Raw genomic sequence first — 23,193 nt, forward strand, 5'->3', positions numbered from 1 at the left:
GAGGCACAGTGAAACCCTACTTGGTCCTTTTTCAATACCTGTCACAAAAAAATAGTGAGTGGGCCTCAGCAGTGGTTTTGCAACTGGCTTAGTTATTCAATCAAAAGTCTGTTGACTTAAATAGAACATTCCTTGCTAGAGTAAGCTGTTGTTTCGTTATCAACAAATCTATTGAAGCTTTAAATTCAATTCAATTTAATTTTTTATATTTTTGCAACAGCTCAACATGTGATCTAGTCTAACTTGAAGCAGAGAATATATTTGTAGATAGTTACATTAGACGCTTAAACAATGAGGCCCACAAAGAAGGTGGAGGGCTATCCTTTACTGCTTGCCCCCCCCCCCAGGGAGGTTGGGCCAAGGAGACGAGATGAGTCATGACTAAACAAAAGTAGTTTTAGAGGGAAACGAAAGAGATACAAAAAGAAAGGAATATGATAACACAAAAATTAACCCCCAAAGACTGCTTACAAAACAGTGTCCTTGAATCAATCTAATTACCATTAGAGCAGGCTACGGTTTTCTTATAAGGTCAATTATTCACTTGCATTGGTAGAATGTAGAACACCTGTATTTTAAGCCAAAAAGAAAATTATTTAAACAAGCTCAGTAGTTGTACACTTAGAAAAGAAACCTTGCTCTACATTTGTCAAACTCTTATACTCAAAATTCTGTTGTATTTCTTAGGGGCAAATACCAGCTAAGAGTTAAGGATTGGTATTTGTGCAAAACCACCATTGAAAGGATGGGGGATCTTAAAACACCCCCTCGCCTCCCCCCCCCCCCCCCCACCAGTCACCGTTTCCCTACCAGACTGGGTGATATGACGGTGTTTGTTCCCAGTCGTTAAAATTGCTCGCGCATATCGTCGAACTTTAGTTGGTCTTCCCTATCCTGGTTATCCGAGATCTTTTTCGATGCAACAGTTGGGCAATGACTTCAAAAATCAAAAAGGTAATTTGTCTTTAATTTACAAGGGTGTTTCTAATCTGTAAATGCGATGAATTGGTAGAATCATGTCAGGTCAAAGAAAAAGGGGTGTCACAAAAGCTTGGACCCAAAACCTAAGACCCCTCGAAAACTAAGACCCATCGAAAAACTTTTGGGTACGGTATATTTAAAAAAAAGAAGAAGCCAAGGTGATCTGTATAACCTGGAGGAGCTACAACTTGGGAGATCGTGAATTTTACTTGAGGTGTTAACATGCAGGCTACTGAGTTGCAAAATTAAACATTGACTATAGACAAGTAAACTTTTCACTGCAAATAATAATAATAACAACTTTATCCTCGAATTTCAAGGTAGCACGCAAGTGCTAATATCTCCAAGCAACAAATAAATTTACACCGAATATTTAATTCAGAAAGAAAAAGTGAGCTTTCTGTTTCTCTTTTCTCATTAAATAAAATTCACCACGTATTAGTGTGGACGGGGCCTGAATTAACGAGTGCTCAATGTAACGAGTGACTCAAGTCAGCGCAGCAGAGAATGCTTTCGATGTACGCTTTTGGAGCGAAAGGCCGTTTTAACGTATTCTGCTAGAATACGTTGCCTGTTTTCAATTTTCGGGAAACTTTAAGCGCAAGTTTTAAGATCAGTTTATCCGATCGCGGCTCTCGTGCGTGACTTGCAGTAGTATTCTTCAAGCAATAAAGTGTTAAAAGGACAACAATTCATGTTGATTGCATTGATGTTTGTAAGCAATATCACAATTCAATTGTTCAACCATTATACGAGTATTGCGATACTGTCTGGTCCAACTCAGATAAAACATACTTGGATAGGCTGTTAAGATTACAAAAACGAAGGGTTAGGGGACCATGCAACCCCATACATTAATTATGCATTCCACTTCTTTGTCTTTCACGACAAAACTTTAAAAACAAAGTCTACTAGTCTAAGCGTAAGATTGGAGAAGTAAGCTCTGAACAGCTCTTTTAGGAGCTTTAGGTTGGTTACCACTAACTGAGAGATGGACCTTCCACAAATGTCTTCAAGTTTTCCGCTGCATAAATGGTTTTTGTCCATCCTACTTATTGAATTTGTTTTCTCGTAATTTGGATATACATAATTATAATACTTGAGGACGTAGTAATATTCATTTGAATAGGATTTCATATAAATCAGGAAATAGATCATTTTCTTTTGCAGCCGTGAGCTTTTTAATGACTTACCAAATCATGTAAAGAATTCTGAATCGATTAGGAGTTTTACTTCAAACTATTGGTTTGAGAAATGATTGTATGTAATTTTAGTTAATTGTATGTATATTTAGCTTTTATTCTTATTTATTTATTTAATTAATTTAATTTATATATATAATGTAATTTATTCTGTACACAGCTTCAATGTAAATAAGTGACAACTTTTTTAATTCTGTGTATAATAAAGTTATTTATTTATTATTTATTTATTTATGACCAGCTCAGTTCATCTTCTTTCATGCGGTAGGATAGGAAAGAAAGGCAACAGCCACAGAAATCCGTGGTGTCTGAAGCGCAATCATGAGAGCAGTGTAGACTGTGCATGAAGTCTCAAACAAACGTCCATAAGGCGCAGTCCATTACAATTCCTGATTCGCGTCAATTTGAAGGCAAATCCTGTGACACACAATTGATTGCAAAAAGGGATCATTTGTAAATTTATTTTAACATTCATTGATAAAAATACGAATCAAATATTGTTTCACACTAGATAAAGTATTTAGGTCTTAGCTTTTGTGGCACCCACATGAAAATACATAGAATTGTTCGCTATCGTAAGACCTGTTAGGAATTTGGGCAAGACTGTTCTCCTTGATGTACAATAGGGACTAAACATCAGTGGCTGCTGTTCTTTAGATACAGCAAATTGCATTATCTCCTACATTACAGCGGTGATTTGTTCCTTATGTTCTTGTTTGCGAGATTCCTAGACTTTGCTTTAGTGAACTTATCACTTCAATTTTTTAAGGTTCCTGTTATTTATAACAAAAGAGTGCTGATGCAAATCAGGTCCTCACAGCCTAATTAAGGCTTCACAGCAGTGCTTGAAGGACTGTCGTCTATCAAAGAAATGATTATGAAAATTATTAAATGTAAATATAGTTAAAAGATGATGATAAACAACTGATAGGGTAGCCAATTTCTTTCCTTCCATTACAAGGAGACATATTATCCAGTTTCTCTCAGATACTTTGATAAATGGGTTATTCATATTTTAGGGCAGACGTTTTTTGGGAATATGTTTAGCCTGGCGCGAATTACAATTTGCATCAAGGATATATGAATGGCATTGGAAGACGATTGAAAACCCACACAGCTGTCAAGCAATCGACCATGCGACGGACGTATCGCAGCTATAAAAAAGGGAAAACAAACTACAGAATCACAATTTAACAGCGCGCAATGTTCAGAATGCGTTTTTGAGGGATCTTTTGATTTTTTCTTTGCCGCAAAAGCAAAATTTTCTAGCATGATAGTCAAAATGGCCTTTTGCATGAAATGCAGCATATGGAGATCGAGAATTCTCTATATAAGTAACTAAGTGTTGAGGACGGAATTGAACTATCGTGAAATTCTCAAAAGTCATGACTGGAACTGTATTCAGGTGTTGGGTTATTTAATTGCACTGTAATTGGCCATGAATTCAAACAGGGGTATAAGTTTTTGAGTGCTCTTCAAATGCGAAAACCTAAACCTTGAACCAGTCTTTCGAGGGGTCTTAGTTTTGGTAGGGTCTTAGGTTTCGAGGGGTCTTAGTTTTCAAAGGGTCTTAGGTTTCAAGGGGACTTAGGTTTCAAGGGTACTTAGTTCTGGAGGGTTCTTTCAATGTATTTAGTCACTGTTAATTACACTCTTGGTAATTCAGGCCCTGTCCGTACTAATGCGTGGTGAATTTTATTTAATGTTTAAAGAGAAACGGAAAGCTCACTTTTTCTTTCTGAATTAAATAGACAGTGTAAATTTAGCAGTGAAAAGTTTACTTGTCTTTATTCAATGTTTAATTTTGCAGCTCGGTAGCCGGCATGTAAACACCTCAAGTAAAGTTCACGATCTCCCAAGTTGTAGCTCCTCCATGTTGTTAAGATCACTTTGGTTTTTTCTTTTAAAATATACCATACCCAAAAGTTTTTCAATGGGTCTTAGCATAGGTAGTAGATGGTCTTAGTTTTCGAGGGGTCCTAGTTTTCGAGGGTTCTTAGTTTATAAATAAATAAATAAAATAATCAGTTTATTTAACCCTTTGGTAGTGTTAAACACAAAATTACAAGGGAGACAATAAAATTCACTCAATTCTACACAGACCAGAATAAACTTAACATAACAAGAAAAAAAAAACAATTAAGCCCTATTGTAACTGTGAGTAACAAACTTACTAAGGCGGTCTGTTCTGATGAAGCGGAATTGAGAACAGGAAAATCCAGACCTTAACCCATACCCATGAGCGACATTCGTGGGCTGTGGCAGCAGGTGTGCAAGGAAGCCAGACTGCTAGATGTTCAATATAAAACGCCTGCAAGCCTCATCACGGCGCACCAACAGAGTAGGCAAGCCACAGCTCACGAGTGCAGACATCTGAACACTTTCCACCAACTGAACCAGACCAGCAGGTAATGCAGCCCACACTGGAGATGCAAATTCTAAAATGGGCCGCACCAGGCTACAATAAACCTGAATAAGATCTGCTGGTGGGAGGCCTGATTTCCTGAAGACTCGTAACGCAGAGAGCCGCTTGCGTGCTTTCTTCACAATATACTGAGTCGCAGTGAAAAGAACATGACAAATTGTGTGATAAATGGACACCGAGTAACTTATAAGATGACACCTGCTCATTAACACTGCCTGACATCTGTAAGGGGGTAGATCCGAGGGCTTATACTGTAAGAAATCTATGCATAGTTCTTTACATTTGGATGGGTTTAGCTTCATACCATGACTACTGGCATATAAACAAATATCCCTTGCTATAAAGGGCAACATGCTGGTTGAACATCTAGGAATAATCTCTAAGACTGACAAACATACTTTACTCTAGTTTTCCAGTCCTTCACTAGCTTATTGATGAGGACTGCGAACAACAGAGGGGCTAGTCTTGTCCCCTGAGGAATACCGCCCCTTGGAATAACGCTGTTGGAGAGAACACAACCAATTTTGACTTGTTGCGACCTACCCATCAAAAAAGCCCCAATCCATCTAATTAAGGCCTCATGTACCCCTAAATCACGAAGCTCAGATGCCAAAACAGGATGATCCACCAGGTCAAAACCTCTGCTAAAATCAGTAAGCAAAATATGTGCATAGCAATGGCCGTTGTCAAGCACTTCTAGGATACAATGTAGCAAGTAAACAAGCGCATGCGTGGTTGATCTGCCTGGAAGAGCAAACTGTTTTAGATCAATTTTATCAAAGACCTGTGATTAAATAGGGGGGCTAATAACACGAAACCTTCAAATATTTTAGCTATTTGAGAAGTTAAGGTAACTGGCCTTAAATCGTTTTCGAGGGGTCTTAGGTCTTAGGTCTTAGCTTTCGTGACACCCAAGAAAAAGACTAGGTATTAGTTATGGGGTAAGGTTGCCTTGTAAATTATACCTTTTAGGTCACTTCACTATTACCGATCTTCTCTCTCACAGGGAGTATTAGTGGTTACTTGTAAACTGTAAGGAAAACTGGATAAATGTCGAGGGTAAGGTGCTGTGGATGAGTAGCCTACCCGGCCCAGCCAAGGAGAGTAACAAAAACGTCACTGTTGCCGTAGGACCTGCGGGACACATTGTCCCAGAGGGTGTTCAATTAACTTTTACTGTACTATAGATCACTGGGTATTTTTTTTCAAGAGTCGAAAAGATGGTGGACCAGTGATATTTCTGAGTCATTGATATTATGCAATTCATTATCCTAATGTAGATATTCATGGGTGTTTCAGTAACTGTGTTAAGCAAAACTACAGAATACATCAATTACACCTAATTTCCACTGAATATTAATCAGTATACTGGTAATAACATGATTTTGAGTGTAATTTGGTGTAATATACATTTATAATTAAACTTCTCAAAGACAACAAAATTGCACAAGCCCATAGGGCGAAGGCAATTTGTAGTCGTTGAAAAATTTTGAAGAAGACTAGCAGTATGCAGTTAAAATGTTGAGATACACATTTCAAAGGACCACATTGTGATTCAAATGATTGGTGGTTCACTTTTTTATTTATTGTTTTACTGATCATAAATCTCCCACCTACCTGTACATGTGAGTTATTCTGTAAGTAATACATCAAATATTTTCCTTCTAAGGAATTTAAACACAAGGTTCTTATCATTGGAAGTGGTGTTATTGGTCTGACCACTGCTTATTTACTTCTGGAAAGAGGGTCAGTAGTCTTTCTTTGTTTGGAAATATTTTAAACCATCCAATAGTTTCCTTCCCTTGTATTTGGGTTGTTCAGCCTGGTAAGTTATCCCGGGTTGCTGTTAATCTGTGGGCATACAGTGTATACTATTTATCTGACTCAGTCTACATTCTTTTCGCTATTAAAAAATTAAAATGCATTTGTGCTTAAGTATTTGACATTTCACTCAAAATGTATTGCTTTTATGTTTTCCTGAAAGTTGAAATGGATTTTATGTTTGAAACCTTCCTGTGGAGTAAAAACTTCTTGATAGGTGCAAATATAGTAACATAAATTATCTCAATATCTGGATGCATGGTTATTAATTATTAGAGTGCTACTACGACGAAATTTTTGCATTTTTTTTTCCCAATTTTCTGGGGTTAACTTCACATGTAGACCCTAAACTATAAGAATAAGCTTAAGTTTCTCAAATTTGACAACGTTATTCCTTAAAAACAGCACTGCGAAGACATTAAAAATTCCTCCGCCATTGCTTGAATGGCACACTGGAGAGCCCTCGAAAATAACTACAATGGTTTTAGTAGAGACATCATCGACTCACTTCGACAACGTCACGAAGGCATGCCTTTACAAGAAATATGCAAAAGAAAGCTGGGGAACAATTCTTTTGAATTTTATTCCTTTCCTGTGGAACCAGAAAAACAACTCTCTCTCGGCATACCAAATTAGCCACATTTGTTGAGTCGTTGACGTCACTTCCATTCTCGACCCAGTTTCTTCTTCTTCGCACGGAGTTCTGTAGTTCAAAGAATGGCGGCCGTTTAGATCGCGAATCTACAGGGAAAATGATATTACTTCTCGATGGAGTTTTGCCTTAAGATTTGGCAAATTTGTTACATTAAGTACTTTCAACCTCTGAGGAGAAAAGAAAAGGTGCATATTTGGTCGCAGTAGCACTTCAAGATTTTAGGGGAAGATATATTGGCAGCTAACTTTGTCTCTGTCATTTTTATAAAGATGAAAAAACTTGAGTGCAAACTGGATAGTATACTTAGCCTTGCCAGCAATAATGAAATCATCCCTAACTTTCTCTTTACAGTTATCATGTGGTTATCATAGCAAAGGATTTTCCTTCTATTCGACGTTTACCCAAGATTGCTTCAGAAGCCTCTGGAGCATTTTGTGTTCCTCCTGAAGCTATGGCTCAACGTGTTGCAGAGATACCACACAGTGACTCAAAATCTGAGCAAAGAATCTTGAATGAAACTTTGAAGGTTTGAACTCAACAGTTACTGCTTCATTTTATTGCAAGGATTACATTAGGTCAAAGTTCTTACTAAGGATTCAAATCTTTGACCAGCAGATTCTGCAGATTTTCTTCCTTTAATCAATTCTGATTCATGTAATGATTAATTTTACTGACTGACATTTACTAATCAATGAAAACTATTTTTTTCAAATATATTGTCTGATTCAAAGGAATGGTCAGCATATGGGGGAGAAAGATACACCTCACTTTGCAAAGATTCAAGAAATACCGGAGTGTACTTAAGAGAGTTAATACTCCTTTCGCGAGAAAAAGTAAGTAAAAAACTAAAATATTTCTAAATTTCCCCTTTGGTTTTAGCACAGCTAACTGGGGACATTATCCTCTTACCTATAATTGCACTTTGAAGAGTTTAATTTGTCTGCTAAATGTTGCAAAATTAAAAGGACTGGCTGATCATAAGTGAAACAAATTACACTACAAGATGTCTATTTGATTTCTATTCCCTCAAGTCAAATACATGTCAGAAACTAGTTAATGAGCCTCTATGGCTGGGTAACTACTACTGCTTATAACTGAGCCTTCAGTGTTAGAGCCAATTACCATGTTACCAGGTAACATTGACTTTCCTGATATGTTACCACTTTAAGGTCACAGATTAATATCTCTCATAAAGGAGTTGTATACCACACACACTGAATAATGTTTATCCCTACTGTCCTTTAGCTACTGCAGATTATGAGATTTGAAATTCATTCAATTCAAAAACTGTCAGCAGATGTTGTTGGTGGAGATAATTTGGAGCATACTAATATCCTTTAAACACTACTGCCTTCTCCTCACAAATCCTACCTTTTCATTTTTTCTTCTTTTGTAATAGGATTGAAGAGAAAAGTATTTTTCTTTTGGGAAAGGGTTAATTGATTTTTACATACAATCGTACTTTTTTCGGAAGTAACAGTTTGGTTGAAATAGAATGAAAGAGCTGGTCCCCTTGGGTGATATCTGGCACCTCAGTGGTTGGTATTCCCTTAATTTGAATAGATTATTGGTGGTAATATACTGAAAAAAATTGTTGTTGTGATGTATTGTTTTTAAAGTTGATAATTGTGACAGTATGTCAAATAATAATGGAAGTTTTTTGCCAGATTGACCCTATTATATTGAAGCAGTACAAGCAAATGAAAAGATTTAGAAATTCTATGTCATTGATTAAAGAGAAAGGTTTGTGAGACAACTTAATGAAAATTTGATAGATGTTTTAACCTAATTAGATGAACCCTGTATCGCTTAAAAATTGTGTTCTTCACAATTACCCAGTCAGACGTTCTTCTGTTCTATATATAGCAAGTGATGAGTACTTTTAATTTCAACTGGTACTACTTAGCCTGCTGAACCCTCAATGATAAACTGCCAATGTCTAGTTGGTAGACAAAGTGAGTTTCCTCTTTTGCTGCTGATCATTTGATTTTGACGTAGTTCAGAAATCCCTTGTTCAGTTAAATGAGGAAAATGCGCTGTAACTGTTAATATTTTCTATTGTAATCATTCATTTGTTCAGTGATGTTTTGATATTGTAAGAGTAGTCCTATGTGAATTATTCTGGAAAAAAGTTTTTTTCATCAGGCATGTAGCTGGGAGATAATTTTTATGGATTCTTTCCACTTAGGCTTGAGGGATGAAAGTGGTCAGATAAAAGATGCCTTTTCTTTTCTTGCACCAATAATTGATCCACCAAAATTTGGGATATGGCTTCTTGAAGAGGTACAATCTACTCCAATTTTTTTTGTCAGTGTTTCTTGTAGTTTTCATGCAAACAAAAATGTTGTTTTCCTCTGACCAAGTGTACCACCTCCTGGTTAGCTCAATTGGTTAGAGCGCCGGATTGTGTTGTGCAGGAGGTCGAGGGTTCGAGCCCTGGCTGGACCAATACTCGTGGTCTTAAAATAAGTGAGGAGAATTTGCTACCTTTCTATAATCAAGAAATGGATAGATATTCTAGTCTTTTCGGATAAGGACGAATGAACCGTAGGCCCTGTCTCCTGCAGGGTTAGGGGTAGAAGACGTTAATTTCCCACGCACGAGATTACTATGTGGTGGAATATGTCCTCCCCTGGGTGGGATGGGTGGGTGTTGGCCCTGAAAAGCCCCTATGGGGAGTGGTCAGTTAACCTATGTATGTAGGTAGGTAGGTAGGTAGGTAGGTAGGTAGGCAGGTAGGTAGGTAGGCAGGTAGGTAGGTAGGTAGGTAGGTAGGTAGGTAGGCAGGTAGGCAGGTAGGCAGGTAGGCAGGTAGGCAGGTAGGCAGGTAGGTAGGTAGTAATGCCTCTTACCCCACAGTTTTTAGGAATTGAGGAGGTAAGTTTCTAAAGAAACTGTGGTGCTGTGTCAGTTGAGGTAACAAGATAATTTGGTTTTATCAACCAAGTTGATAATGTGAATTAGCCACCGTAAAGAGTGCTTAAAGCTGATTGGCCACCATAAAGAGTCCCAAAAGCTGATGTTTTGAATGCTAGCCCTTTGTCAGTTTCACTCTGACAAAGGGCTGACACTTGAAATGTAAGCTTTTAAACTCTTTACAGTGGCCAATTTACATTATCAACCTAGTTCATAAAACAAAATTACCTTTTTAGGAATAATTATTAGTCTCAAGATCATAGAGTAAGATTAGTTTTCAGTGATGATGATTTTTAATTAGAATACAAAAACCATCCCAATTTATCAGTTAATTTTGTAAAATAATGCTGCAACAATCAGAGGCAGCCCAAGGAACAAAATTTGCATATCGATTTATAAGGATTTGTATGGGATTTTCTACAAGATATCCATGTGTGTGTTGTTTGCTCCTGATGTCATTATTTTACCGATTTTTTTTTAATCCTGGATTTAAGAGGAGAAAACCAGGATTAAAAAAAACCACTTAAATCAAGTTAAATCGGTAAAACAACGACACCAGGAGCAAACAACACACGTATAGAATAAAGTAAGCCATTTTTATTTAATATTTTCAATTTTAACTGTCTCCATGGATATCTTGTAGAAACTCCTTTACAAATCCTTATAAATCGATATGCAAATTGTGTTCCTTGTGTGGTTCTTAAAGAGAGCTTGGGCTACCTGTGCAACAATAGCCCCCTTCCCCTTCTAAGGGGTTAAGAAATGTTATATATGTTCTCAGGCTGTACATAGTAGATGGCCTATGAAGAGCCTTGGCTGAACTCATGGGAAAAAAAAAAACAAAATGAAGCAAACAAGGATAGATGGTTACTTTCAAATAATACCCACCTTTTAACAATACACGAGAAGTAAAATTCTATACCCCTGAATGTGAAACAAAATATCTTTATCAACACAGTGATTGGCATAATCAAATTATTGTTACTTTTTTATAGTGCAAAAGGAAAGGGGCACACTTAATCCAAGGTGCCATTAGAGGACTACTGACAGAGCAGGCAGATGCACTAAAAATGACGTATGGTGTTCAGTTTATTGTGAACTGTTCAGGCTTAGGCTCAATAGAGTTAGCTGGGGATCAAGGAATGTTTCCAGCAAGGGGTAATGGTTTTTCTTTTCATTAGCAAGTAAATTTATTTGCTTTGTTCCCATTGGCTGTGGAAAAGTTCGATCTATGATGCATCGTGTCATTGATGGTAGAAATGATGTTAGGAGAAGAGTTCACTTGCCAAACTTGAAACAACAAATGCTTTGCATACACCTGAGACCTCATCATCAGAAGTTCAAGCCTGAAAAGAAAAAGGAAAAGAATACTCAAGCCAACATGAAATTTATTGAGACTAACTGCATATATCATCTTCACAGGGATTCTCTTAAAGGTAAAAAACGATGGCAGTTTATTTCCTAAGATTGAATTTTGTGTGGAAGGGCAGCATACCAGCTTTGGGTATGATGAATCAGGACAAGAAATTGTCGGTCGTCCATATCTTATAGCCAGAGGTAGAGCAATGAATTAATATATTTTGATAATAATGATTATTGATATAGTTATCTTTATTTTAAATTTATGTTATTAGATATTAGAATGCAATATTCCATTAAACATGGTCACTTACACAAAACTGACCTGATTGTTATGTACAGAAATGAGAAATAACCTCAACGTGAGGTCTTTTTTCCTTTTGGCTTCCTTTTATCTTTCACTTAATTGCATTGGATTGTATTGAATTAATTAAGTTACTATCATTGTTTGTTTCCTTTAATCAGATGGGATAATTTTGATTAGGGGAACACTGTAACAGAAGTGGAGAAGTGGTATTTTAAACAGTGATTGAAAGCTAGTACAGTTAACCTGCTGTGCATTTTAATCTATGGATGATTGGAATCAGAGAACAGAGTAACACAAATCCACCAGCTAACTTACATTCTTGTTTCCACTGCCCTTATTTTCTTTTGATCACATGGTAGGAGAAAGAGGGGTCTCTAGAAGAAGTATCTTGAAGGAAAAGAGATGTGTAATTATGGAGCAAGCACACGTTGTACTTTGTTTTGATTTGATTTTTGGAAAATTGGTTTGTGACTTTGGGGACTGATTTGTGTTTTATTGAAATGAATTTTGTTTTTGAAATACTAGCCTGATTGTGTTTTGGGAGATTGACTTTTGGTTTATTTGATTGTTTTGGCTTTAAGGCTCTGGGCCCACATTTAGCTTACTTTAATGCACAGAAATGTAAACAATCTGTATTCATTTCTCTGGACTGCATTGCTAATTATGAATTTAGATTTTTTAGTTGTCCATTTGTGTTTTTTTATTTAGTATTGAGTTTCACTAACACTGCCAGATCCATTACAGCTAAAACAGCACTAGATTTCTGATCAAGACTCTAACAATTCAGGTTTACAATCTGTTATAACTTCTACATCTGTAGAAATCAGACATCCAGCTTTTTCCCAATTTATGCTTGTACAGGTGAAGATTCACTGATGTGTGGCTCATTTTATCAGCCAAACCGGTGGGACCACAGTGCATCTATTTCTGCTCCATATGTCCAATCCATGATCAGACAATGCAAGGATCTTTGTCCATGTCTGAATTCACTGAGGGATAGTGATTTCCAGGTCACTGTCGGCATTCGACCGGCAAGAAAACCTGGACTTAGACTAGAACAAGATCCAATAGAACCCTGTATATTTCATAATTATGGCCATTACAGGTGGGGAATGACATTAAACTGGGGAAGTGCCAGAGACATTGTTTATCTTATTGAAAATGAGGCAAATAAGACCCAAAATGCCAAAAGCAAAGGAAAATCAGCTATTGCAAAACTCTAGCTGGAGAGGTAGCCTGGAGAAATCTTAACTTACATGTAACTCTGGAAACAAATTATGTATAATGACACTGTTATCAACCAAAACCTGCATTATAAAGCACATGAGACAATTAAAATGAGCTGTTTTAACTGAGACCCAAAACCTGCACTAATAGTAGACACTGCAAGATATTTCATTGTAGAGTTTTCATCTTTGAGGGAAACTGGTGAAGGCAATTTAAAATCTCATTGTTAAAAAGAAATTTTGATGGCCTGTCGTATTTTTGTTGATCAGCCTTCACTAGGATTTTTAGTCTATCATATTTTTGTAATAATTATGTGTTACATAATGTCCAGTGTGAAAACTATTTTGATAAGAACCTTCCTTTTTAAATAGCTAATGAGAGTTCAGCAGTAAGAATTGTTTCAATTTTGAATTGAGAAGCCCCTATTACTTGAAACAAAAAAAATGGCAAATGTAAGTTGGTTCACAGATAAATATCCCTGCTCACTTTTATACTCCCAGCCTGTAGCCATTATTTCCCAATTGGTGTAAGTTTGCTTCTTGAAAGTAAAAATCATTAGAGTTTAGTTATCAACTGAATGTGTGAAGCAGGAAAATAAAGTTAACACACTCTACCCCCATTTTACCGTTGATTCAAACATGAATTAATAGCCTCAGTTTTTTATTCTATTTTGTTAACTGTTAACAGTATTATCATTATTGCCATTTTTACTTTTAACGTAAAAGTTGTAGCTTTACTTCACAGAGGGTTTTGTAGAAGTTTATGGGTATGACAATATTCTATAAAGATAATTATCTTTTTTTGCAGTCATGGCAAAAAATGACATGTGGCCAATTATTTTTTAACATTTTTTATTATTTATTATTATTTGTATTGCGCCTTTTCTATAAAATATTCAAAAGCAAGAATTTGTGCAAGTAGTATTTTTTTCTTTATTTTGAAGATCATCAAGAGGAGGGATTGATGTTGTTGTTGATTTTCATTTCTGACTTAGCCCATAATTTGGCTCTTGAGGGGATGTTGCCTTAATAGCTTTGTTTTTTCCCAAAAATTAGTTTTCAATATTTTGCTTTAAGCGGCAAGCACACCTTGGGTATTTAGTAAGTGTTCTTAATCACTTCTGAACGTTGTTCTATCTGCCTAAAAGTTGACCTCAAGTTTGTCGCTTGACAAAGGAAACTGCATGTCTCATGTCACCGACCATGAGTATGACGTATGTTTGTAGACAATTGTACACAATGCATGAAATAAAATATGAGAAACATGGGATTCCTTTTTCTTTTGTTTCTTTAAGCAATCATTACAATGTACTGTTACAACTAACTTGAACAACAAATCCCATCTGGTAAAGATCATTGTATTTGACACTCGTTTTGATGAAAAGAGAATAGTACTTGATAATTGTACACAAAGCTCTACAATTAATGCAAACTAAGTTCGAAGACAGTTCTGTGGCAGTCTTCCGTAAAACAAACAGATTTTCTATTTGGGTAAACCGTTTGCCGATGAATGTTCACAAATAGTCTTGAATATGCTTAAAGCGTTCGACAGATTCTAGAAACATTTAAGACCATTGTTATCATACACGTGAGAGATCTTGTTAGCCTCACGGCGAGTCCTTGAGAGTTTTTAACGTTAAAAATTAATGACTTTTGTCCCTGATTAGACGTGATCTGAGAAACCGAGGTTTAAGTTATAATAGTTTCTATGATTTCCAAGTGAAGACTCAAAATAAAATGCAATTCTGTCGATTCCGATTTTTTTGTTAAAAGTGTAGGTTTTATTCTTTTTTTTTTTTTTCTTTCTTTGAATCTATACATAAGAGTATATTTTTATTACAAATTAATCAAATAAATGTGGCTAATTTGCTGTAGTTTGTTATTTGTTCGATTCAACAAACTAATTGCTTGTGGTAAGTGATGATTCAAAGTTCAATATTCCAGAGTCGTTGCTGAACAAATTCTCATGAATCGAATTCATTTGAACTGTAACCGCGTTCTTAGTCGCTTCGTTTTGTCTCTGATTTAACTCAGCTATTATGAAGGCAAATGATTGTGGCTTTTCCGTATTTCCTCACGTTAATGATGATCCATCCATGTGCATCTGAAAGATCGATGAGCGGACAACAGACGAAGAATATTGTCAAGTACAATAAATTATTTGTAGAACTTGTTTTCTCGGCTACCAAGATGTTATATTCCCTTCAGTCGTCGTTTGCCTCTCAGTAATGAGGTTTTTTTTTTTTTTTCGCGCTGAGGAACTCCCAGTTGCGTTTCTGAAATTTTATCCTGGTTTCATGTGCCTCTCTTGGTTGAAAGCGGAATTCGCTGTTTCTGAAGCCGTTTCTGCGGCTAGCATATTTTCTTGTCGTACTCGACGCCAGCTGGTGAGGTATGTTTATTTCCATTTACATGACTTAAGTTTCCCTCTTATTTCTGCGTTACACCCAGTCGCCTTTCTCGTCCTTAAGCCTCTCTCGTATCATGTACAATTGTAACAGTTCGTCCCATCTGCTTGACCTGTCTTCGGAAACACTTCCCACTGTCAAATCATTCAGTTGTTTTGTAATAAACTGTAGTCCTCTCATAACCATCACGGTGCTGATTTGTTCTGCACTTCGTGTCAGGGAGCTGGCAGTCCTTCGCGATTTTCTCTGTCGCGATTTCCTGTTTGAGGAACAGTAATCTGCGAACGGGGGAATAACCGAGTTGTTCGTTGGTACAAAATAGAAAACCTCGACCAGATCCTGGGACCAGTGAACCCGCTTATGTTTCTTGAAAGGTGGTGTTGGGTCTTCATCTTCCTCTAGAAGAACGAACTCGTCGCCTGAAAGAATATTAAACTCATCTGGTTCTTGGAGTAAAGCCATCTGCAAATTCAAATGTATTCGTCGCTGTTTTTCCTTTCGAATGATATTTGGATTCCAAAGGTGAACAATTTCGCGGCGGTTCAGCACCGAACAACAATGAAATAGGAAGACTCGTGCGTTTTGCCTATTTTCTGGAGATTTCTAAATCTCGTTGACAACAGCTCATTCAACTATTATGGTTGGGTTTATCTGCTAGAAGTTCTTCATAAATAATTGATCCAGACTAACAGAGAATACTTTTATGAATTTAGTAAGATCGTAATGTTCGGTTACCATAACAAACCAGGCATAATTACATTCTTGTAGGCTGCCCACACATGCCCTTGTTGTGTCATGTGCAAGAAGAGCGATTCCAAGGGCTTCTAATAATTTGCTCAGTTTAGATATTTACTTCTAAAACGTGACAAGGTTTGTTTTCTCTTCCACTTAAACGTGCCCTGTTTAATAGCGGTGAACCGTTCATGAGGAGAACGAGTATTCTTAAGTTTGGTGTTAATTGCTGATGTGGCCTTTGTACCGTAATTACGTCATCATGAGATTGCGAGCTGGATAACGATTGAAATGAGCGTTTTATTTTGATTGGATTCCGCAGCATAAATTTGCCACAAAGTGCAAGTAAACTCGTGCATTTGTTTAAAATAGTGACATACAATACATAAAAAATGCTAAAAACCATAGAACAATTGTTTCAAGGATATTTGTGTGGCCCAGCCGATCCATCCCTTTTGCTTATGGATTTCTCGTTTACCATTCAAAATTTAGTGTAGCTTCAATTATTAATCAGCGATACAAATATAGCTCTTTCTTTGGTGGTAACGTAGGTTCAGAATTAAATTTTGACAAAACAAAGAAAGCCACGTGTCCCATGTCTAAATTTTAATTGTTGACAAATCTCAATCTCAAAATTAAATCTTCCTTAAACTCAATGCGGTCAAACGCGTACGGTCAAAGGAATCCAGGTTTCGGAGATCGGTTAAACCTCGGCGCTTTGTTTCTCTTTGAGCTGGATGCAAATTACGAACTGTATTTTAAGAGAGAAATCGCCACTGAAATCATCCAGGTCTCTTCTGTTAGAGTTGAATCTGATGTCAGTCTCAATGTACGGTCAAAGCCAAGGTTCGGAACAACACGAGATTTGTTCATTTTCTTTCCCGCTACCCCACCGCTAGTTCGTCTTCAGCGAGGGTCGTAAAAATCAGAACTATCCTTCTCAGAAAGAGGAAGTTGTTATTTTAATTGAATTTAGAGATAATTTGCATTAAAATTTATCCTGTTAATTAGGCAGGAATGATTTGACAGACATTCAGATAATCTAAGTTTGCCCCCCTGGTATTTCCGTCTTCAGTGTTTAGTTCTCTATTCCAACAAGTATGGAATTTTATTAAAGCACCCAATCATCTCAGTTTTGTAGGACGTGAAACGCCAATAAACCGCACTCCAAAGTTAGAAATCAGAAGCCAGAAATGAAGTCACCTCAGCTTTGCGAAGAGCTAAAACATCCCACTTTTACGAAAATGTTTGAAGAAGTAAAGAAATTGCGTGCTCACTGGAACTCGAACTTAATTAACAAAGCTACAAATAGCTCAGCACGCAACAAAATAGTAGGCTCCCTTAAGAGAACCGAGAGAACCGATGGCAGTTTTGCTCTAACGGATAAAGAAAAAGCACAGATGATGAACGCATACTTTTCGGAGATCCGATATAAGTTTGGTATTACGGGCGTGTTGCTAGATTGGCTAGGGACTACTTGAGCGGCAGAAAGCAGTTTACTGTGCTTAAGAGAGTCAAATTGACATGTTTCCAGTAACAGCTGGAAACATGTCAGGTCGGTCACAGCCGGTCTGTTTTAGGCCCTATTTTGTTCACTTTATTTCTAATCATTATTTCTAATTAAGGAGGCAGTGTGGCCGAGTGGTTTGAGTGTCGGACTTGTAATCCGCCGCTCCCGGGTTCGAGTCCCACCCTGACCACTGGATCTGTTTCACGGTAGCCCTGACTTCAGATCCTTGGCCACGCTTGTAAATAGCCAACTGGTTTGACTCCGGCCGGTTGGGGTTTTTAATGATGTTATGTTCAATTTAGACCATTTGTTTCATTTGTTTGCAAGGACCACAATGGAAACTACTGGTTCACCAGTAATTGTATAATCCTATGTAAAGACTTTTTTTTTTTTTTTTTTTTTTTAATCATCTGCTCGCCACGGTAATCATGGGATCTTTGATGTACGTGGACGATACATCAATTTTCTGCATCGGAGAGTCTGGAGACGCAGCGATTGCTTCGTTAAAAAGAACGCTGCATGAGGTCTACAGGTTTTAAACCAATTGAGTTTTAAATCAGTTGAGTTGTTAGCGGAATCCAGAATACTAAAACAAGAAGGGGAGTAGTTGTTCTTACAAGAAGGAGATGTGTTGAAATGCTTAAAAATATGCGAGTTTTTATCGCTTTCTGTGTGTTCCTTTATCCTAGTAGAAGAGTGGCGAGTAGTTTCGCCAATATGATAACGGGAATTACATCCCGTACAAGAAAATTGGTAAGCTACCATGGATTTTAAGAGTATCAAGAGTACGCAGAACATGTTTTTAATTTTAAAAGAAGTGAAAACTAGTTTGAAGAAGCTTTTCATATAAATAAGATCAAACCTGAACTTAACAAACAATTACAGCATTCCCCCTTTTCTAGCGTTCTGGTCTACACCTTTGATGTTTTGGTGTCACCTTGTAATTAGTATCCGCTTTTGTATTACATCATATTGTAAATAATTTATTCGTCTACTTGTCTACTATATAATTGTTCACTCTTAGTTACTCATTGACTGATGATGGCATATGCATACCGAAACATGTTTTTCAAAAAAGTTGTATATTTCTTAAAATATCTATCATACTTGCTACTATTGCGACCTTATGGAAATACAAATACAATACAAATACAAATTAGCACGCAAGCCATTATAAGACCACTACCTTCAGTACTTTTGGGTAGATCGGTACTAAGCTATGTCACAAAATCTCGTCTTCTTGGAACGATTGTGGACGACGAGCTTACTCGGATACCACATATGCTAGGAAGAAAGAAAAACTTTGCAAACAAAATAGACTTATTGAAGCGCTCAAGGTTTTTGCCCAAAATTTCCATTTTAAAGTTCTACTTTAGTGTATTTATTTACCTTCTATGAGGTATGGTATTATTTCATGGGGTTCGTGTACAAATTCAGATCTTCTGCACTCAACTGAGAAACTTCACTGTAGAGCAGCAAAGATTGTATACAACTTATTTACTTGTATATCGAGGTTCAGTGGTATGGAACTTTGTTAACAATCGTATCAGAAATGTAGGTAGTATTGAATATACACATAAGTAAGTTACTATAAGAACGGCAACAATGTGCGACTTTGAATCACATTTTTATCTAGAGTACATACATTCCTGCAATGTTGAATTCTTGTCAGTGGATGGCAAGTTAGTATGTGTAAAGTACAGACTGGAAGTAACCAAGGTGCTCCGACCAGTGTAGCTGTGCTTATTTTGTGTACGTTGTATAAAGTATAATGCTCTCTTTCTTCCATCATTTTTTTTCTGCTAAGTAATAGCTCCTTTGTAATGCTAAGTCATCAAGTTTAACGGTTTCTCGTATCTCTCCACTAGACCCAGTCCTCTCCAAAGAATGAATTTTCACTATCCGAATCTTTTCGCCGCATAACTTTATCGTTAGTAAAAGAATAATTCTGGTCCGTTGCCATGGATAGTTTTTCTAGTCGAACGTGTAATTTAGACGCAGTATTTTGTATTCTTATTATTCTTTGTAAATCATTGGTTGACAGATCTTGTTTGTCCAGAGAAGAAGCGGTTTCACTTGTACTCAAAAACAAAGTTTTGCGTTGTGTGATGTTCACCAATTCTGGCTCAAAGACGTGAATTTCTTCCAGTTTTTTGCACCAGTGTACTTTTTTCTTTGCTTTTGTCGTACTTGTTGACTTCGTTCCCGTGAGCTTAGTTAATATTGAGTGTTCCATCGTTAAATAATTGATTGAATTTCTTTTCAGAAAGATTCTGTTACTCGTTTCTTTGTCGTGGTAACTATGAGTCGCCCCTTTCTAAACTTGACACGATGAAAACTGAATCTTTTATTGACTCTAGACATAAGTTTATCACGTACCGTACCGTCAGTGAGTTCCAGAATTTTTCAAGCGTGACGCTTGAAATATTCTGGAACTCACTGACTAAACGTGAGATGAAGGTACGTGGGTGAAGAGTAAAACAGATGCACGTGACGTGATCAATGCAACGCGTGCATATGCGCACCCTTATACAGAAGTCTTTTAAAGACAATTTTTTACAAGTGGAAAGTTGTCTGTTGGATGAGTATGTAGGTCAAATTAAGAATTAATTTCCACTCATACGAATGACATTCATCCAGTTTTAATTCATGTCCTGACTTAGCAATCGTTTTGGTGCATTCAGTTCTATTTGTCTTTTCCTATTTTTGCGCTGTTATGTTACATATTCAGAGTAAAATAAATCCTAATATAATCCTTTCCACTGAATTTCAAAAGGAAACGATGTCTGGTTGTTCAACTGATATGATAAATGAAACTGATTTGATTGGCTGAGATAGTGGAGATGCAATCAACATTTGACAAGATGATATGTGGTATTCTTGGGGGTTTTTTCTTCATGGCTAATTTGTAGGAGTTGATAATGATATACCAAACGAAATCAAAATAAAAAGGCATTATGGCATTTTAATCTTATGGCTTTGAACGTGACTCCTGAATTTTCCTGAGTTTTTCAAACATTGAAAATAACTAATGCAGGGATATCTTTGACTCAGTTATTAGGAATGTGAAGAATTTTTCTGCAAATAATTTTGATGCGTTTCTCGTTATTTCTCCTTCCACTAGTTTGCGTGTGAAAGATGCTTGATGAATTTAAGATTATTTTTATAGAGTTAAATTGATTTTCTTATTGAATTGGAATTCCTCAGCAGAGGATGTTTTATCGAAGGTTAGAAAATCATGTCGCACTATATAAAAACATAACATAATTAAAACTTATCTATTACCCGAAAATATTAACTTTGATTAAATATTTAAAATGAATGCAGAATAAAGGTATTTCCATTGTCATGGTTTTACGCTAGTTTACACTTGTTATCAGTAGGGCACCTTTGCATAAAAAGGTATTATTTTCTTATCATAATTATATAGATGCTGTAAATGTTCAGTATCTGCTATCGGCTTGGCTGTTTTGTGGGGTATATGGTCATTCATCCAGTTCCAATTGATTTCCACTTGAATTTATTAAAATGTGATATGGATGTTAAACTCATCCGTGTTAGAGTGTGGATTTTTTTTTTCATGGTTCTCGTGACCAAGGCCGAAATAAACATAATCAGAACCAGGCCAGCTATTTGCTATGACACGCAAGTGGCAGCAAAGGACTAAAAAGGAGAAACTAAGGCAAATCTTATTGAAGTAGTTCAGTTTTAGAGAGTATCTTTCTTTCAGCTACTGCAATAGTTTGTTCCTTAATTTTGTGTAACCGCATGTCTTCCGTGTTGCCTAAAAATAAAATTAATTGATAAAGATTTTCCGTGTACAGCAGGGAAAATTATGTAAACTATCCCCCGTTCTCAAAAGCAATATTAAATTGACGTTACAGAGCTCACATCACGCATGCTTGTACAAATTAAAGGCCTCGCCGCAGTTTGTCGCCGGTAAAACTGAAACAAGACGGCTTGTGGTGGTGGCGTTGATATTATAAGGATTTACAAATTAAGTAAACTTTCACGGCCATATTTTTCGTTAAAAAAAAAATCGTCCTCAGTCGCTGCTAGGCCTTTCCTGTTTACGCCACTAAAACTAGCATTTTATGCTCCAAGAAATTCCGCTTTACGCCAAAATAAAAATTATCAAATTATTCTCGATTCTTAAAATAATGCTACTTCGGTTTCAGAAAATGCTTTGTTTAATCTCAAGCAAAACGTAGAAACTCGAAGTCCTTAGCGCTTGTTGTACTGCGACATGACGCTGGCTTGGCGGTAGTCCGACAAGAGCACAATTCTGTTGTTCGTTGAAGGACGCCAGTCAGTATTCAAAATACTCTTACTGCCGTAGCAGACGACGGTTGGACAAGGAGAACTTGCTTCACTACGGAAGCCCAACGAGGAAGTTGCTCCTCGTGCCCACACCACCAGTCGACTTTCTTCTCTTCAGTCGAGAGCCAAGTAGGCAAGGAGCTCGGCTTTGAGACCGTCGATGTTAGTATCACTATCCAGGAAAGGAAATGCTCTCAGAGACTCTACTAATGCATTTGTGGGCTTCATCCACTGGATCCTAACGGGGCAGAATAGTCTGGCAGCCTCTAATGCTACTACTACATCATAAAGATCGACATTGAACCTTCTCAAAAACTACGTAATTGCCGGCTGAACACAAGCCTTGGCACTCCGTTCAAGTGCTGTTACGTTCTGATATGGGTCTTCCTCCGAAATTGCAGTTGCAACTGCACGGAAGTTAGGGAAACAAGGAGCTTGACAAAATTGGGAAACGGCGGTTACTTTCTCGTAACAAGCAAAAACCAAAGGACCATCACCTTCCAAAAAATACGTGGCTTTCACAAAATGTTCGCCAACATCAATAGTGGCGGCAAGGTCAAGATTCAAGTTCATTAGTCACTGTGGGTCACAGGCAGCCCAAGCTCACTACTAGAAAAGTGGACGTGACTCTTACCGTGTTGCGCAACGTTTTATATTTATAAAGGTTTGTATGGGATGTTATCGGTTTGCCTTAAAAGAGAGAAAAAAATGTCTTGTTTTGAAATAAAATGGGCTTACCTTATTGCCTTGGTGTTTTCGTTGTTGATTCCTAGCGTCTCAGGCCATTTTGAAGCGTTTTCGGCGAGTTAGCGCTATGTTGGTGTTCAACTGCTAAAAGAAAGACAAGGCCGGAAACCTATTTAAGAAGTGTCCGTCGCCCGAAGCGAACAATTCCGCCAAAACTTTACCACCAGTCTCGATTCCTCCAGAAAATTAAAGCAGAGATGTTGCAGTTCCATTTCCATTCACTCGATTCCAATTCCTCCCACAGATCTTTCACTAGCGATGCTTTTATCTCCAGATCGAGCGGCTTTCCAATTTCGAATTTGGCTGTTTGAAACATTTGTGGGCCCGTTCGCCGATCGCGCAGTATGTTGGGTAACAAAAATAAGCCCGGCGATGGTAGCCAGCGGCATGCAGTCGACAGACAAACCAGTTAGCTCCCCTGGTCCCCTCGAGAGGTTTTGTCAAGACCGCATTATTTTGATTACACCTTTCTATTCGATGTTGATTGGTCGATCAAAACAATGCGGTCTTGACAAAACCTCTCGAGGGGACCAGCAGGGGAGCTAACTGGTTTGTCTGTCGACTGCATGCCGCTGGCTACCATC

At 37.2% G+C, this 23,193-nt stretch overlaps 1 protein-coding gene and 1 pseudogene across 2 annotated transcripts; one reads left to right on the plus strand and one right to left on the minus strand.

Moving 5' to 3' along the window:
- The first annotated feature begins 805 nt into the window (after positions 1–805).
- Positions 806–14,162, plus strand: LOC111337230 (uncharacterized). 2 transcript variants are annotated; one of them, XM_088736232.1, is made up of 10 exons: positions 806–954; positions 6,278–6,354; positions 7,436–7,610; positions 7,816–7,917; positions 8,752–8,827; positions 9,273–9,367; positions 9,944–9,961; positions 10,996–11,158; positions 11,423–11,557; positions 12,528–14,162. In XM_088736232.1, exons 1-10 carry the CDS (start codon positions 934–936, stop codon positions 12,887–12,889), a joined length of 1,224 nt encoding a protein of 407 aa, XP_088592358.1. In that variant the 5' UTR covers positions 806–933; the 3' UTR covers positions 12,890–14,162. The 2 variants fall into 2 exon arrangements, with proteins under 2 accessions (XP_088592358.1, XP_022799233.2); XM_022943498.2 differs by lacking the exon at positions 9,944–9,961.
- A 7,044-nt stretch (positions 14,163–21,206) lies between these two features.
- Positions 21,207–22,605, minus strand: LOC148722564 (uncharacterized; annotated as a pseudogene).
- Between the last annotated feature and the right edge of the window lie 588 nt (positions 22,606–23,193).

This window comes from Stylophora pistillata, chromosome 10 (genome assembly GCF_964205215.1).
Source record: "Stylophora pistillata chromosome 10, jaStyPist1.2, whole genome shotgun sequence".
NCBI lineage: Eukaryota > Metazoa > Cnidaria > Anthozoa > Scleractinia > Pocilloporidae > Stylophora > Stylophora pistillata.